We start from the raw sequence: 18824 nt of genomic DNA on the forward strand, positions 1-18824 counted from the left end.
GATCATCCCTATAGACTCTTGGGAGTCTTCCTTGCATCAGGCTTCTACCTGACTCCTAATGCCATCCCCCATCAAGACCATCTCCTTCATTACTCCCCCTCCATCCACTCCCCAACCTGATCCTTCATGTTCCCATCACTACCTGCCCCCGTCTACCCAGAAAATCTCTATTTCCCTTTCCTGGGAAAATCCATGTGTCTGTTCACCTTTGGACTCTCGTTACCTAGCCTCTCTGGGGCTATGGATTGTAGCAAGGTTATCCCTTTCTTTACAGCTAATATCCACTTATGAGTGAGTATATACCATGTTTATCTTTCTGGGTCTAGGTTGCCCTGGATAATATTTTTTTTCTAGTTCCACCCATTTGCCTTCATATTTCCTGATGTCATTGTTTTTAACAAGTGAATAATACAGTGAATACTTTTATCAGATGTGTTGTCTTTATCTTCCCTTTGGATAATTATATCAAAGTGCTTTGTTTGATGAACTTATTCCCAAGCAGCATTCGAGGCTTATAGCTTCTGAACATTCTTGCTTGCCAACTCGGTCATGGTGGATGATCGTCTTGACGTGTTGTTGGTTGCCAATATTGTGAAGGATTTTTGTATCCATATTCATCAGAGATATCATCCTTTAGTATTTTTTCTTGGCTCTTTGTCTGGTTTTGTTATCAGATTAAAATTAGCTTCATAAAATAATTTTAAAATGTTTCTTTTCTATTTTGAGAAGTATTGCTGAAATTATTAAGGCCACCCCACGTAGTTAAAAGGGAGGTTTATTTTCTGGGGTAACTTACAAATGAAGGGGTAGGTTGCAGGGTCTGGCAAAGGTATAGCGCAGGCCGGCGGTGTTCTCTGGAGAACTCTGCTCGGTCTACCTCCAGCGTCCAGGGTCCCGGAACCAAGAGAGCAACCTCCTCTCGATCCTCCATCTTCCGCTTCCTCCTCCGCCCTGCCTTGTGGGCATGACCATTACCGAAGCCTCAATGGAAGTTGGAACTTCCTGGCCAATGCTGGGATGGCTATCCACTACATTTCTATCCACTACAGAGAAGTATTGGTATTAGATCTTCTTTAAAACTCTGGTAGAATTCGACACTAAATCCTTCTGGTCCCGGGCCTTTTCAATTTTTTTTTTTTTTTAAGCTGGGAGATTTTTTAATTACTATTTCTATCTCATTGGAAGTTATGGGTCTATTTAAGTTGTTCATTTTATCTCAATTTAGTTTTTTAGCCATGTGCATTTAGCCATTTCTTTTAGGCCTTACAATTTGGTAGAATATCGATTTGTTTCTTTTAAAGCATGTCTTTAGGAGTCTGAGTTTCCTCATTGTCTGTTGTAATATTCCCATTTCATCTCCAGGTTTAGTTTCGATTGTCTTCTCTTGGTTAGTTTGGTTACATACCTATTAAGCTTTTTGTTTTATTGTATTATTATTTCTTGGTTTGTTTGTAGATAGCAGATTACTTTTTAGTCTTGACTGGCCTGGAACTCAATATGTAGACCAGACTGGCTCCAAATTCATAGAAATATGTATATCTTTGCTGATTATATGTATATGTGCTGAGATTAAAGGAGTGTACCACCAAACCTAGGTTGGTTATTTTTTCAAGGAACCAACTCTTTGTTTCATTGATTCTTTGCTTTTATTTTACTTCTATGCTATTAACTTTAGTCTTGATTTTGGGGGGGCAAATGTAATTTTTTTAATGTTATTTGTTCTAGTTTTTCCCAGGCTTCTGTTGCATCATTAAATTGTGAATTTGAGAACTTGAGGTCTCTTACTTTATTTTATTTTTTATGTATACACTGCTATATAACTTTCCTGTTAGGCCTCCCTTGGTTTGTCTGGTAGACTTCAGTATTGATCTTCATTCAATTACATGGTTTTGAAATTTCCTTGTTTTTTTTCTCCTGTGACCTAATTGTCATTCAATAGTGTGTTGTTTAGCTTCCATAGGTTTGGGTACTTTCTGTAATTTCTATTGCTGTTGATCCCATTGTGGACCACTAGAACACTGAATGTGATTTTAGCTTTCCTATATTTCTTCAGACTTGCTTTGTTTTGTAACATGTGGTTGATTTTGGGGAATGTGCTCCATCTGCTCCACCTGCCATGTCCCTTCTATCCCTTGCCTTTCCTCTGCTGCCTGAATCAATCCTTTAAGCTCTTATTGACTTCGAGGTCCTTCATCCTGGGTATTTTCAGAACATTCCTGACATTCAGTTTCATTCATGACAAAGGAGTTCCTTGGAGGCTCAATTTCTTTGTTAGTAAAATAGATAATAATCTGTTGCTTCATATGGTCTCTGCATGGGTTAGGGGGAAGGTAGGCATGTAGTCAGTCCTACCTGCAGCTGAGTATCTATTGGCATTTGATAGAGATAGTTTTCCTTAGTGGTGTGACCCCTGGTAGATCAACCACATTCTAGGACAACCTCCACACCCAACACATTGGGCAACACAATTTTGATTCCATGGTGTAAAAGAAAGAAAGAGAGAGATCTCTATGTCGAATGAGTAGGAAGGTGGGGATGGATCCAGAAAGATTAGGGAAAGGGGTGAATGTGATTAAAAAAATACATTATATGAAATTCCCAAAGAATACATCAAAATATTACTTTAAAAATCTGTCTACTTCAAAGAGTAATTATAAAGATCAAATTGTGTCTGTGCTAAAGCACTTTGTTAATTGTAAAATGCTACAGAAATGTTACAAGTTATAAATCACTAGCCAGTGATTTATACTTTCTTTGTATTATTTGAGTTTCTGCCTGGATAATTCTTTGTCAAATAGCAAATATAAAGTGTTGGTTTATTATTTACTTGCCTTATAAGGCTCCTTTGCAACTTTATGGTGTAAGCTAAATCTTTAAGAGTGTTCCTTTTCTTCTTATCTCTTCCCTGAACACCCATGCAAGATATAATCTGTGAAACACAGGGGCAATTACTCCTTTTAAATTTAAAGAGTTCGTCATTTGCTAAGTTCTAAATGCATTCACTTAGGCACTTTCCTTAAAACACCTTTCCATTAATCCCACAGAGCAGAAACTGTGTGAAGCTGGGCCCTCCTGCTGAAGGAGAAGTTATCCAAGTCAAGTGGCCTGATGGTAAACTCTATGGGGCGAAGTATCTTGGATCAAATGTTGCCTACATGTATCAGGTGGGTGCTACTCTCTGTGATGCTTGGTGAGATGGACAGGAGATACCATGTAGACGAATTTCTAAATGGTCTTTTTAAATAAAAACACAGACCCAGATATAGGGGTGAAAGCCTGAGAGAGATCAGGGAAATAGGGAAATCCACAGCTAACCTTACCTCATTAACTCTGCTGCTTTCAAATTCGAGTTACTTCCTGTCTATCCACGCCTATATGCCTTGCTGTTCTGCCATCTGATTTGCTCTTTCTGTCCAGCTACATCATTTCCTCTTCCTGCCCACCTGTCACTTCCTGTCTGTTTGTACAGACCTCCAGACCTCCTTGGTTAACTAGTATTGGAATATAAGGCATATGCCACCACATCTGGCTTTGTTTCCAGTGTGGCCTTGAACTCACAGAGATCCAGACTTCCAAGTAATAGGATTAAAGGCATGTACTACCGTTGCCGGACTTCTTTGTTTACTTATAATGGCTTGTTTTTTTTTTTTGTTTTTTGTTTTTTTTTTCTGATCTCCAGGCAAGCTTTATTTATTAAAGCACAAATAAAATATCACCATAATACGAGCAGGAGATAACATGAGTGCACTCTGGATCAAAAAGCCACACAAATTTTGCATGCCTTTTATTTTATAAAAGAGAAAACTTGAATTTTTAGCAGCCCAGGTTTCAATTTAGAGTTTAGTTGCTGGGTTGGACACCAAGAAACCCTAATGTTTGTAATTGTTCAACTACTAGATAATAGACTGTTTTCATTGTGAGAGTTCGTTTATCTCACTTTGAGCCAGAACATGGAGCTTAAGGTGTTATAGCTCAGTGGTAAAGTACTTGCCTTGTACATGCAAGGCCCTGGATTTGATCTCCAGCACTACAGGAATTTTAAAAATTAACAAATAAAATAAAATAAGATATAACAGTCATTTGCCAGGTTGATACAGTATTACATATTACATCATATTACTTTGTGTTAGCTCTGATGTTCAACTAGCACCCCATGTCTTGATTTCTTTGGGTAGAGAAACCTAACTTGGGTACCTCAGATAAACTGAAAGCAGTGCACCATTGGCACCGGTGTTCCAAGGAAAACTGGAATTACTCTATCCCTACCAAAAATAAAGATGAGTTAAACTCACAGAGAAGCAACATGGGTAGTATATGTGCATTCATATTCTTCAGAGAACTTTAAAACTGAACTTTTTTTTAAAGAAGCAACAGATTTCAAAAAACAAAAAAAGAGAATACAGATATGAGGTAGATCACCCCTCACCCTCCAAGATAAAGTATTAGCCTAGACAGTAAACCATTGAAGAAAGCTCTTAAAAATTGAGATAAGAATGCTGAAGAATGCTCTCTACAATTGATGGCTTCTAATGGGGAAGGACTTGGTTTTCTCTCTCTCTCTCTCTCTCTCTCTCTCTCTCTCTCTCTCTCTCTCTCTCTCTTTGGTTATTTTGAGACCAGATTTCCCTGTGTAGCTTTGCACCTTTCCTGGAACTCACTTGGTAGCCCAGGCTGGCCTCAAACACACAGAGATCTGCCTGCCTCTGCTTCCCAAGTGCTGGGATTAAAGGCGTACGCTGCCACTGCCACCAGGCCAGGACTTAGTTTTTCTTTAAGGGGCTGGCCACTGGAAGTTTGACCAAGCTCCATTGAGTATATGGGCAGCACAAATGGACCTTTTTTTTTTCTTTTTTTTGGGGGGGGGTTTGGGGGCTGGTGAGACCTGGGAGGACTGGGAAGTAGGTATGATCAAAAATTCCCCAACTATCAATAAAAACATCATGATTTTTAAAAAATATTAAATTAACATTTCACAACCAGCATTCTAGTCTAAATGGTATAGTAAAAATAGGGGGAAAGAAAACAAAAACAAACCCTAGAAGATTCAAATTTGATAAGTTGAAAAGCAGCATAAGAAGACAGTTAACAAGCTGATAAGGGGCGAGGGCTTAAATAAAGGAGTATAATGCAAGACCAGGACAATATAAGGATACCAGGAGCTAGAGCACAATACAATTAAAAGGTGCTCAAAGAAGTGTAGAAGACAAAAGAACATTTTTTTTCATGGTCTAGGAGTTGGTGTCCTGGCTAGTTTTTGTCAAGTTGATAAGAGCTAGACTTATCTGGGAAAAGGATCCTCAACTGAGAAAGTGCTTCTATAAGAATGGCCTGCAGGCAAGGCTATGGCACACTTTCTATTTAGTGACTGATGTGGGAGCGAGGGCCCAACCCATTGTGGGTGTGCTGATCTTGGACAGATAGTATAAGAAACCAAGCTGAAAAAGCCAGCAAGCAATGATCCTCCAACCCTCCATGGTCTCTGTTTCAGTTCCTGCCTCAAGGTTCCTGCCCTGACTTCCTTCATTTCCTTCCTGACTGTGGTATGGAAATGAAATAAAACCTCTCCTCCCCAAGTTGTTTGACTACTGTGTTTTTATCTCAGCAAAGAAACCTATCCTACATGTGTATTTTAGGATTATATATGATGGCATAAGTGTATTAGACTGTTCCCAATTAAGTAAACCTCACAAGTGGGCTGAATAATATGAAGATTCCTATGGAAAAACATTATTATGTCATCAAAACAAAACGTCACATTTAATAAGAGCAATGGTGAAGCTATGAAACAAAGCAGGTAGCTGCATAAAAGTATCAGGTTAGGAATCAGTGTGTTAGCCCAGCAACGTAAAGCTATGGACATATGTATAGACTCAACGGAAGTTTAAACTGGTATCAAAATTATCTCTCTAAGTACAAGTAGTATAAAATTTTTCATTAAACCAAGTGGCCCTTTTTGTCCTGTCTTTCACCTTCACCATCGAATAAACAAGACATTCATTAAAATGTTTAGAAACAAATGCCTAGAACACAGTGCAAAATATGCTAAATCTGTATGTTTATGTGTGTATGTGTCTGCATGTGTCTTTATGTGTGTATATTTGTGGGTATTTGTATGTATCTGTGTGTATGTGTCTGTGAGTCTTTATGTATGTCTGTGTGTGTGTGCCTATGCATATTTGTGTGTGTATGTATGTATGTATGTATGTATGTATGTATGTATGTATGTCTCTGTGTGTTTATGCTTATGTTTATATGTGTTTGTGGGTATAGCTTTGCCCCTCACAGTAGTCCTATAAAATAGATTTTATTGATTCCCAGTCTATAAATGAAGGGAGGTAAAGGCTTGGGGAACAAATTTTAATAATTATTTTTAAGGAAAAAAAAAACACATTTTATAAGAGCATACAGCTGGTAAAAAGAAGAATCAGAAATTACTCTTGTCTCCATTCTAATGAGAGAAAACAGATGTTTATACTTGCAGTAAAGTTTTGCCTCTGCATACCTGAGACCTGAACAAATTAGCACAGTCAACTACACTATCTACATTGTTTTAGTAAAACTGTCTTTTTCACTTAGAATTTTCAAATTATTTAAAACAAAAGAAAGTAGCCACAGGTATTTATAACTATGCTCCCAAATGTGTAAATGAGAAGATACTTTTCTTAATTTAATCCTAAGGGAACCACTTGTAAATAGAACAAGGCTGGGAAGTACCTTGTTTTCATTCTCAGCCTTCCATGCAGTAGCAGCAAAGCTGTTTTGTGACCACAGCCTGATTCCATCCTGTTGTACAGCTTCATCTTATGTTATGATACAAGGGTATAAATCTAACACTAAAAATAAAAACAAAAATGTGTTTAATTGGTGCTTCCATCTCTATTTTGTTTATAGCATAGGACCACTGCAGAATTTTACTCACCTTTTGACTTTTGAAGCCCCACTGTATTTTATTAAAAATGAAAAATACAGAAAATCAGAAAAGCTGTAGGTTCTAAATTCTAAGATGTTTAAGAGTTGCAATATATCAATGTCTACTTATTCCACAAATTGTGCTTTCTTTGACAAAAACTATTGTTGAAATACAGCTGAGCCTAATATCAATCCAGGCTTTACCTCAGCCAGGATCATGGACTTATCATGGACTTTCTCAAAGTGTCGTAAGTTCTTTAAAAATATATATATATATATATATATATATATATATATATATATATATATATATATATACACACACACACACACAGAATATTTGCTGCCATTTCTGTAACATTAAAAAAAAGAGCTGTAAACATTTTTTTCTTTTAAAAGATACTGTGTTTTCATATACTGTTGAGGTTTACATGATACACAGCAAGGCCTATTTGAATTTGGAAAAATAATAACAGTTATGAAAACTTTTTAAAGTGGGTTGGAAAGCTAGCTGAGGCTAAGTTGGCTGTGGAAACTGTGGCTCTGATTCTCTACAAATACCCCAGAATGACTAGCCTGAAGGATGTATAGAAATCATCGTCATTGCCACTGCCTACATGAGCAACTACTAGAGGACACAAGAAGTCAGTAAACCTGGCACATTCTCACCTGCAGATGCAAATATTCTCAGATGGAAACTCTACAAGATAAAAGGTTAAATCAGCTAGGATTGGCAGGAACACACAATAGCAAATTGTCCTAATGCTCTGTTTCAGAGCATTGGACATAAAAAAAAAATACATAGTTGTCTTTTACTGCTTTGGATTGTTAAACATTCATTCTTTTTTCCTGTTAACTATAGTTAGGTTTATAAGCTGAAGAAAAACACAGCTCACCATGAAGACTTACATGAAACAAACAGAAGCAATGAAAGAAAGGGAAAGTAAAGACTAGAGGAAACACCCATTCCAGTAGATGCACAAAAGTTTGTGTGGAGGGACTACTAACATTAAAGGCCTTTTTAAAAGTTATATGGAAATCTACTAGTATAGGGGTGTGTGTGTGTGTGTGTGTGTGTGTGTGTGTGTGTGTGTGTGTAAAATGGAGTCATCTTGTAATGGGGGAGACAATACTCAAACTAGACATCTTAAAACCACCATGTAAAGACACCAGTCACAAAATCAAGCATCCACTGCCAGGAATTGGTTACATCTTGTCAAGTCATTGGCCAAAGGGGACACAAAGACACCTGACACACACTAGCATTGCAGGCTATGGTCAAAGCTATTGGTTATTTTCCACAACCTGATAGTTAGACCCTATTGATAAAGATGAAGAAATCAAGTCAGTGCCTAACTGGAAGCTTCACCCCTACTAAATAGCATTCATGGTGCTGGAAGGTACTCTTCACACTACCAGAGAAAAACAATCATAAATATCATCCATATACAAACCCTATGACTTAGAACAGCAACATCCTGCCTGCAAGATATTCTGATGCAACAATGACACAGTTTGATTTAAGGTATGCTCCATGAGATGAAACCCATAGCTGACACTGCTAAAGTGGCCCAAAACCTGAGACTAGATAGGTCATGGACCTAGGGGAAAACCTGCTACTACTACTAAAGGCGCGTAGCAATAAAATGACCCTTGTTGACATATTGCTATACCCATCAAGCAGAGCCTCACCCATCCTCATCAGAGAAGCTCCTTGCTGTAGATGACAATAAACACAGAGACCCACTACACGACAATGTGCAGAGAGTGAGCAACTTTAGAGTACTCAGGGAGAGTGTCTCAACTATGAGGAAGAAATGATGCTTTGTTCTTGTACAGTAATCTTTCCAGATAAATTACTTCAAGTTCTCATAGTGCATCAGCTCTTAATTTTCTGTTTTAAAATTACTTTTTAAAGTTAGCGTGCAACATAATGGATTTCATTATGCCATTTTATGGAAATATACTAATACACTTCGTTGTTATCCCCCCCCCATTCCTGTCTTCTGCTTTTTTGTCCCTTTCATCCCTCCAAAGAACCCTCTTTTGGTGTTATGCCTTGTGTATTCCATTACCCTTTCTCCCCCGTTCCCCCATTCCTTTAAGATATCCTCTTTATCTCTCATGGTCCCCTTTCAATTTTTACCAATGCACACAAGGCATAAATAAATTTAAATCTAGGATATGCAGTATTTGTCTTCTTGAGTATAGATTTCTTTGTTTAAGACAATAATGTCCAATTTCACCAATTCTCCTAGAAATGGCATAACTTTATTTATAATGAATAAATCCCTTCTTATGTATTTACATTTTCTTTGTTTGCTGATGGATATCTAGTGTGGTTCTATTTCTTCAGTATTTTGAATAGTACACAGATAAACATCGATGTGCAAGTATCTCAGTGGTTTGTTAACTTTGTCCTGCAGAGATGCACCCAGGAATGTTATGCAGACCATATGGTAGTTGTGGTTTTAGTTTCGTAAGGAGCATCTGCACTGATTTCCACAGTGGCTGTTCCAGTTGAGAGTTATACCAACAGTGATAAGGGTCCTCCTTCCCCACATCCTCGCCAGCATTTGTTTTTCATGGTTTGCTTGATAATAACCATTCTAAGTAGAAAAGAATCTCAGAGCAGTTTTTATTTGCATTTCCTTGATATCTGGGAATATTCAAGTATTTATTGAACATTTATATTGTTCTGAGGATAGCCTGGTCACTTCACATTTACTGACTAGAGGATTTGGGGGTGGTTTTTTGATTTGCTTTGGGTTTTGTTTGTTTGTTTTGTTGTTTAATTTTTGTAGTTCTTTGTTTATTCTGTATGTTAAATTTCCATATGATATTCAGTTCTCAAATACTTTTTATCATTTTTGTAGGCCATTGCTTTTCTGATAGTAATTTCTCTTAAAAAGACCAAACGCAGCCCATCTTAATGCAGAATTTGCTGCTTTTCTGGGAAATCATCTGATCAGCCCTTGTTTTTGTTTTTGGTGGTTTTTTTGTTTGTTTGTTTGTTTTTTGGTTTGGTTTGGTTTGGGAGGGGGGAATAAAGATTTCATAGCTCATATTTCAAGTCTGTCCTGTTCAACAGTCTTGATTGCATAAGAAAAAATGATCTTCTACCAACTGTGATTTTGGCTGGTTCTGTATTTGCTGTTACAGTCCTTTACTCTGTTTATTTGTTTGCTTGTGGGTTTTTTTGTTTTGTTTTTCATAGTTAATTGGAACTCTTGAAAAATAGTCAATACTCTCTCTGTTTTACTACATACCACAATGCCTTATGTTTCTTTAGGTTGAATTTGAAGATGGATCACAGATAGCCATGAAGAGAGAAGACATATACACTTTAGATGAAGAGTTACCCAAGAGGGTAAAGGCTCGCTTTGTAAGTGCTAATGACAAGTGCTACTTAGGGACCCACCTCGGTGAAGTCCTCACTCTCTCTATGCTTTCCCAGTTTTAGAAGAAAGTAACCTTGGGCTTTTGATTAATTTTGAAGAAAGCCAAAGTCACTTTTCCCTTGTTGTAACTCAATTTGGGCAGAAAGAGGAAAACCAGTGTGCACATGGCTTATATTTCTTCTGATGAAATCAAAAGACAGTTCTTTGTGTTAAGTTTTGTTGACACACCATAATGGTTATTAAACTTGTCCTTTGTACAAAGCTCTGGGGACAAATAAATATAAAATTAAGATATCCACTCTTATTAGTGGAAGCTACATTAAAAGAAAGTATTTGAAAGTAGATTAAAAAGAGTCAGCATGGGGTTGGGGATTTAGCTCAGTGGTAGAGTGCTTGCCTAGCAAGCACGAAGGCCCTGGGTTCGGTCCTCAGCTCCGGCAAAAAAAAAAAAAAAAAAAGAGTCAGGGTTAGAAAATGGTCTCTGGTAACCTTATCATGTATTACTGAAGTTCTATGTCACACACTGATGTTTGTGTCTAAGCTCTCACTTTTGTAACAACATAGCAAAGCCAGAATATTAGTAGTGGGAATACTAAAAGAGGTATAATAAATACATATATGTATGTGTGTGTGTATAATATATATGCTTACCACTAAATAAGTAAACATGGATGGGCTAAACTTAAATTATTTTTAAATGTAATTCATAATAATGTAGGTTTCATAGTATTGTAATATAAGCATTTAGTAGAGCCTAAAATGACATCTATTTTCCTCATTTAGAATCTTATCTGTTGCCTCTCTGAATTGATAAGTTGTAAAAAGAGTAGGTTTTTTTTAATAAACTTAACTCTCTTTCATATATTCTTATGATTATGTCCTCTTACAGTGACAGAGTTATGATAGATTATTTAGTTATTTTGGAAGCCAAGGGCTTATTTAAGTGGCACATTGAATATTCAGTTCTTCTTTTGTGGGTGAGATCCTGATGGCAGGGGAGGCACAGCGGGTGTGTACAGTTCCCTCAGCTGCACCTCCAGAAGAGGAACTTGAAAGTAAAAGTAAAGAGTCAGCCCTGCTATTTACCTAATGGGGAGGAGGTACACAGGAAACCTGCCTATAGTCTGAGAACATCTTAATTTAAAAACAATGAACAGATTAGCCATCAGATAATAACTGTGAGCAAAGAGAAAATTAAGTGCACCTCTTGTAGAGACTAATTCTCCTAAAGCCAGAATAACTTATCAGTGTTTTAAAATCTTGAAACCTGGAGCCTAGACGATTGTCTTGCAGAGGACCTGGGTTTGGTTTCCTGCACCACACCCACATGGCATCTTATAACTATGGGTAACTCCAGTTCCAGGGTATCCAACACCATCTTGTGTCCTCTACAGGCATTGTACACATATGCAGGCAAAACACTCATACACCCAAAATAAAAACAAGTCTTTCTTAAAAGACACTGAAGTCTCTCAAGAAAACCTGAAAATGTGGTTTTTTTTGTTTGTTTGTTTTTTTATTAAGAAATTTTTTATTCATTTTACATACCAACCACAGATCCCCTTCTCTTCCTTCCTGCCTCCCAGCCTTCTCCCCCTCAACCCACCAATCATTCCCTCCTCTGAAAAGCTAAGGCCTCCCTTGGGGAGCCAACAAAGAAAGCCTGGTACATTCAGTTGAGGCAAGCCCAAGCCCTACCCCCTGCTGTGCAAGGTGCCTCACCATGCGTAGTGGGCTCCAAAAATCCAGCTCATGCACCAAGAATAGAGCCTGATCCCACTGCCAGGAGCCGAGACCAAGACACACAACTGTCTTGTTTATGCAGAGGGCCTAGTCCAGTCCCATGGAGGCTCCACAGCTGTTGGTTTAAAGTTCACTGTTGGTTTAAAGTTCATGAGTTCCATTAGATTGGAAAACCTGAAAATGTTAGAAAGACTGCCCCTCGGTCTATAGCCGCATCTTCCCTGAAAATGTTAGAGAGACACCCCCCACACCCCACACCCCACACCCCACACCCCCACACCCCACGCCCCCTTGCTGGTCTATAGCCGCAATTTCCCTTGGCTTTCCTTTACCCCTCCCTGTTTTGTTTTGTTTTTAACTTTTATTAGCACATAAAGATTTGGGTAGGAATAGAGTAGGAAACCTTCTGAAAGTCTTTTGGTTTTCTGATGTATGTGTAGCTACTGTGCCCACTGCTAAATTGATTCTTAGAGATTTCACATTTATTTTTCTTAAGAATTTACCTCTAGATACAAATCATCTCTTTATTCCATGGTAGATATGGTCTTGATTCCATGATGCCTTCTTTGGTATTTTTATTTGAACAAGGCTCCTAGATATCCTTTTGTATAGTGGGTTCTCAGAGAATACTATTAAAAACAAAACAAAACAAACAAAACAAAAAAAAGCTGGGTTTTTTATTTTGTTTTGTTCTAGTTTTGAAACATGTCCATATGTAAGCTAGGCTAGCCTTTAACTCACTGTGAGGTCAGGATATCTTTGAATTCCTGGTTCTCCTCATGCCCCTCCCATGTGCTGGGATTATTAACATGTGTCACATGTCTGATTTCTCTAAGAACACTTTAATTAAAAAAACAAAAAACAAAACAAAACAAAAAAACAGCAGTGAAATAAAATGCACTGAATGCAGTCCAGTATGCCCAGCAGCTGAGCCCAGTAGGAAATACTTTCAGGAGCTGCAGCCTTGGCCTCTATTGTTACTGAGTCAAAGACTGCTATGCCTTTCAGTCAGTAACCTGCCTTTCCTTCAGGTGGGTGCCCGGCTCACTGGTCATTCGGTTGTCTCCCCAAGACTGATACACTTTTCCAGCTGGGGAGACACATCTAATTGGAAAGCTCATTGATAGAAGATATTTTATGGTTAGGGAATTCTTTTGGTTTAAGGAAGATTGATAAGTAGCCCTTATCATTGGGAATTCACTTTTTAGTGACTTTGTCTCCCTCAGATTCTTCAGACTTGGGGAGAAATGTTTTAAGAGAGTCAGCCAACCACCTAATGACTGGTGCTGGGTTCATTTGTACTGTCTTCAGAAGCAGCCCATTACCTTTTATTGTCTCATAGAGTAACCATGGTAACCATTGCATAATTAACTAGAGGTCCTGGTAAATTGACTTTCCCATTGTGTTTAAGAGGCTGACTTCTACTGTTTCTGCACAGTGGCAATACTTTCATAGATGTTTTATTTCCTCCTTTGATAACATTAACACTTATAAAAGTGAAATGTAAGTTAGAGGAAGTGCTTTCCAAGAATTACAGTGTTTTCTTCCGATGACAGAGAGAACCAACCAATTCACAACTTCTAAGTTTCCTTCCCAAATGAAATATGGCACTTTCTAGGGAACCCATAGAATAGCCTGTCACTCTGCATATCTGCCTCATGAGCTGGTGAGCAGAAAATATACACAGCTGCCAACTTGAACCAGTTCCAATTCCCAGGCTTCCTTATGTCTGCTGCCATATTTTTATCTTCATTGTTTTTTTACAATGGAACATGTGCTTTCAACTCCTAAGAGTCTATTTTGTTACCAACCTGAAGTATGCTATGTGTTGCTATCATTAGAAGTCAGACACCTAACTTAAACCAGTGGAGAATATAAATGAAAGTTTTCCTGTGTCCCACCCAGTCCACAGCCACTTAGACCCAAGTAAATATATACAGGCTTATATTAATTAAAACTGTTTGGCCATTAGCTCAGACTAACTACTGACTAGCCCTTACACTTAAACTCAGCCCACTTCTGTTAATCTATTTGTCTCCACCTGTTCCATGGCTTTACCTGTGTGCCATTACATGCTGCTCCCTGGACGGTGGACTGGCTTCTCCTGACTCAGCCTTCCTCTTCCCAGAATTCTCCTTGTCTTCTTATCCCACCTATACTTTCTGCCTGGCTACTGCCCAATTAGCATTTTATTAAACCAGTGTAAAAAAGCATTATTCCACAGCATTTCCTCTTTTCTGTTTAATTAAAGAGGAAGGTTTTAACTTTAACATAGTAAGGAAGGCTGAGTCAGGAGATGCCAGGCCACCGTCCAGGGAGCAGCATGTAATGGCACACAGGTAAAGCCACGGAACATATGGAGACAAATAGATTAACAGAAATGGGCTGAGTTTAAGTGTAAGAGCTAGTCAGTAGTTAGCCTGAACAAATGACCAAAGTTTTAATTAATATAAGCCTTGGGTCTGAGTGGCTGTGGATTGGGTGGGACACAGGAAAACTTCCAGTTACAGGAGAACATATTCTAGATTGCAAAATATTAGGGAATCAAAACTGAAAATTAGTGTTTTAGTGTAGACTCTGGGCTTGCCCTTTACCTGAGTATCTCAGCAATAGCCTGCACTTTTCACTAAGCACTTAATGATCAATAGATGAGCTCCACACCTATTACTTAATGTTGGGACATACAGCATTTGATTTGCAGTTCCTAATATCCTTTACCTTAAGGAACACTTGATGGGAAGAACATTGCCTATCCTTACATTCATGTTCAGGGCTCACTGGAACCTCCAGCTTTCCTGTGGCAGAGACTCTTCCATAGGAAAGATAACTCTCCCAGACAGTAAAATGAAGTTCAGAATGTAAAATTTAATCTTTTTAGAGGAGGAAGTAGAATTTGCTAGGTTATAAAGGTCTGGCCTTGGGAATGTGTAGATCATCTTGAGGGTAGGTAAAAGATGAAAAGATGACAGACAGGCACATGTAGCCCTCTGTAATCATCTAATGAGGGTGGATTTAGAGAGCTTGTTTTCTAGTGCATTAATGGGAGATCGATTAGGACTGCTGCAATTATTGCAGTGCTTCAGAAGGAGAAGTCAGAGACCCTGAACACAGGATCATAACTGCTCCAGATATTTGGAAGAGACTTCTTCACAGGGTGGGGATAATAGGGATTCCATAGTACCATTAAACTTTGGACAGATGACTGGACAGATGAGCATGGTATTGGCATTTAGGAAATATAAGAAGGGCAGTGATGGAGGAAGAAGCCTTTGAGGTCTGTTTTTTACAGGTCAATTAGGAGAGCATCTGAAGCAGTCTGACATGCCTGCTGGGCAGGGTACTTGCAGGCTTTGATGCAAATGATCTAAGCCAAAGTGAGAAATGCAAGCATTATCTTTGGAGTGGGTGCAGGTATTAAAGCCAAGTCTGTGGATCAGAGGCCCCAGTTGAACAGATAAGATAGTGAAGCCCTAGAGCATAAAAAAATCAGCAAATGGGTGGCCAGTGAAGTAGTTAAGCAACAGAAAAGTAGGAATTGGGAACTAGGCATTTAACCACACCAACTTCAAAGGAGTGAGGCACGGGCAAAGGAATAAAGAATAGGATTCAGAATGAATTAGTGCAGAAGCCACGTGGAAATGAAGACTGGGAAAGTATTTTGATGCAAAACCTGTAAATCCTATTCTAAAGGGAATGACAGATGATTCTGGAGCTATCATGCTTAGTCATGACTCAGAACATATGTTTACTATAACCAAAATTCCATATTACAACATGGAATAATTTTCATGAAATTTTATAGTTTTACAAGACAAAGTCATAGGCAAGTTTAAAATACATTTGTGGGTACATAAGAAAGGTATATAGCTAGATAGGGGAAGCTTTGCTATAGGCCCAAGATGCTATCTGATAACACAGTTAGCTTTTTGGTTGGTGTGAGCTAGTGTTCTGTTAAGTTAATAGATTCCCTAAGGGTTTTATCTGTGAGTCATAAGATGTAACTTCCAACACAGACATGGGCAAGGCATGCCTGTCCTAAAAGGCTAGAACTAGTGATTGGCCTTTATGTCTGCAGCATTCCAATCTCTCTACAGGAATTACTCAAATTCTAATCAGTCAATAAGTCTCTAGAGACCTAGCTTTTTTCAGGAGTTTTCATTTACAGCTGACTCAAAATGAGATTTTAATTTTGCTTCTGTTTGAGGATGCACCTCGATGGTAGAGAAATCAGGACTAAATGGAACCACAGGTCTCTGCCATTTGGCCTATGTGAGAACTAGCTGTTGAACTATAAAAATCTGTGAGTAGGTTCCTTCTACACTATGGCAGACCCAAGCCTGTCCCCTTCGTCAGCTATCAGAACCAGATTGGTCTAGTGTTTCTGTACTCAATAATACTCTTCTGCATTTAGTCCACAGCCTCTGACATGCGATTTGAAGACACATTTTATGGGACAGATGTAATCCAAGGAGAGAGAAAGAGGCAAAGAGTGCTGAGCTCCAGGCTTAAGAACGAGTATGTGGATGATCCTGTGTACCGCACTTTCCTGAAGAGTTCTTTCCAGAAGAAGTGTCAGAAGAGACAGTAGTCGATAACTTGCTGCGGCAATAGAGCAGCTCAGACCTGAAGAGGGAAGACGAAGGGACAGTCTGGGGTGTGCACTGGGACGGGTGACTGGGTGCTTCTCTGGCATTGGTAATAGATGAGGCTTCCAGAGTTTGCCTACCAAACAACCAGGGAAGACATTGGTTCTGCAACCTAATCACTCCCTCACTCATTTATTTGACCCCAAAGAATATTCTGAAGTGATAGTAGGAAATACCAGTGAATGGTCCACTAGATAGAACTCGTGCCAGAGGAGAAGGGTTTACCTCTCTGTGGCTCGGGTCCCTCCTCAGGGAACATATGTGGAAGCTCCTCTCCCCCCCCAGCTCCCTTCAGTGAAAGCCTAATCACCCAAGAGGGAGGGTGATCATTTATGTATTTTCCACAGTCAGGGAAAGACTCGCACTCACATTTGTTTTAAGTGACAGTTTTTATAAAACATTTTTAAAACACAAATGGCATGAATGGTAATGGGATTTACCTATGTGCTATCTGTATTCCCTTGTACAGAACTTTTCCATTTTTTTTATATTATTACTTTTGATTGTGTCTGAAAACTGAGTTGGTCTTTGTAAAGAGGAAAATTTTTGCTCTTGAAGAGGAATTCATATGAAGTCTATGGGAATTTTATATATTTACAGAGGAAAAATCTGGGTATGATATTTTGAACACTTCACAATTCCTGTTCTGAATAGATATTTATAAAATATATATTTCTTTCATTATGTGTTTGTAAAAATTAGAATTTAAATAAATATACTTAATGCATAATTTTGAACTAATGTAAAATGATTTTTCTTTGCAAAACAGCCTGGAAATGTACTAGTATTTAAAAATTAAAGTCTGTTTTCTCCTGTCCTGTCCTGTCTTCTGTCTTGGCTTATTTGTCCATGTTTAAGGCAGTCAGTAGATAAATGAGCTTTAGAGCAGGTGTGGTGCTGTAGACACCTAATCTGAGCACTTGAGAGACTGTTGTCTGTCAGTTTCCTCTAAACTGAAACACCCCCTCCAAGAGGGAGGGACTGCTCTTGAAACTCCGAAGGTAAACAGAAAGTTACATGTTTCTAAAAGCGCAAACTGGGAATATTCTCAAAGGCCCCTTATCAGCTTCATCAGTAAGGAGCTCCTTGGCAAGGAGACTTTGACCAACCAAGAGCATCTCAGGATTAGGTGCCTGTGACCTGTGCAGAGAGCTCCAGGATTGCATGTAGATGAACAGTCTTATTAAACAAGAAACACAGAGCCATTTGCAGAGTTAAAAGCCCAACAGGTCAGAGCAGTAGCTGAGAGCTGAGACTTAAAACCGCCTTCCCCTCAGAAAGAGACCTACTTCCTGTGTATCTGTCTTTTTATTGACTTTCTGTTCTGCCTTCTCATTGGTTGTAAACCCAACCACACGACCTCCTCATCACTGCCTGTCTATACAGACCTCCAGGTCTTCTATGGTTGGTATTGAGATTAAAGGTGTGTGTTTCCATGCTGGCTGTATCCTTGAACACACAGAGATCTGCCTGTCATGTGATCGGGATTAAAGGTGTGTGCCACCACTGCCTGGCTCTTGCTATGGCTTGCTATTAGCTCTGACCCCACAGGCAACTTTATTTATTAACATACAAATAAAATCACATTTTAGTACAAATAAAATATCACCGTAATTGCAGCTTTTTGTTCATACAGCTGCTTTTGAGACATCCTTCTTCTTGATAAGTAACTCCTCACACTCCTTAAAAAAGTCAATAAAAACACATTGTTTTGCCAAGGTGTATACATTGGTCTGTTGTGAGTTCCCTATCTGGGATGAGTAGGTGTATGTAGTATCTGCATGTATATATATATAGATATATGTGTGTGTGTGTGTGTGTGTGTGTGTGTGTGTGTGTGTTGTGTATGTGCCTGTGCCTGTGGAATCTTCCCAGAAAAAGTCTACCACACAACAGGCTGAGGCAGGATGATTTTGAGTTCAAGTCCAGTCTATGGTATGGGAGAAACTCCATCTCAAAAAATCAAAACCATAGAAAAACAGGTGCTATTAGTGAACTCTCAAATTCTTTTGTAGGCCAGGCTTTCCAGACTCTCCTTTCATAGCTGAGCGCCTTCATGGGAGTATCACAAGAGAAAGTACTATCAGCATGTTTCCAGAACCAGCTGAGTTATGGTCCTCACTTC

The 18824-nt window shown here is 38.7% G+C and overlaps 1 protein-coding gene across 1 annotated transcript in view; it reads left to right on the top strand.

Annotated features, from left to right (window-relative positions):
* The window catches only part of Kdm4c (lysine demethylase 4C), a 236043-nt gene extending 218646 nt beyond the window's left edge, over nucleotides 1-17397 (top strand). Inside the window, exon 22 of the mRNA XM_036178197.1 lies at nucleotides 16465-17397. Within this exon, the coding sequence (XP_036034090.1) occupies nucleotides 16465-16641 (177 nt within the window). The 3' untranslated portion in view covers nucleotides 16642-17397. The remainder of the gene's footprint in view (nucleotides 1-16464) is intronic.
* Nucleotides 17398-18824: the final 1427 nt, after the last annotated feature.

Source organism: Onychomys torridus, chromosome 2 (assembly GCF_903995425.1).
Source record: "Onychomys torridus chromosome 2, mOncTor1.1, whole genome shotgun sequence".
Classification (NCBI taxonomy): domain Eukaryota; kingdom Metazoa; phylum Chordata; class Mammalia; order Rodentia; family Cricetidae; genus Onychomys; species Onychomys torridus.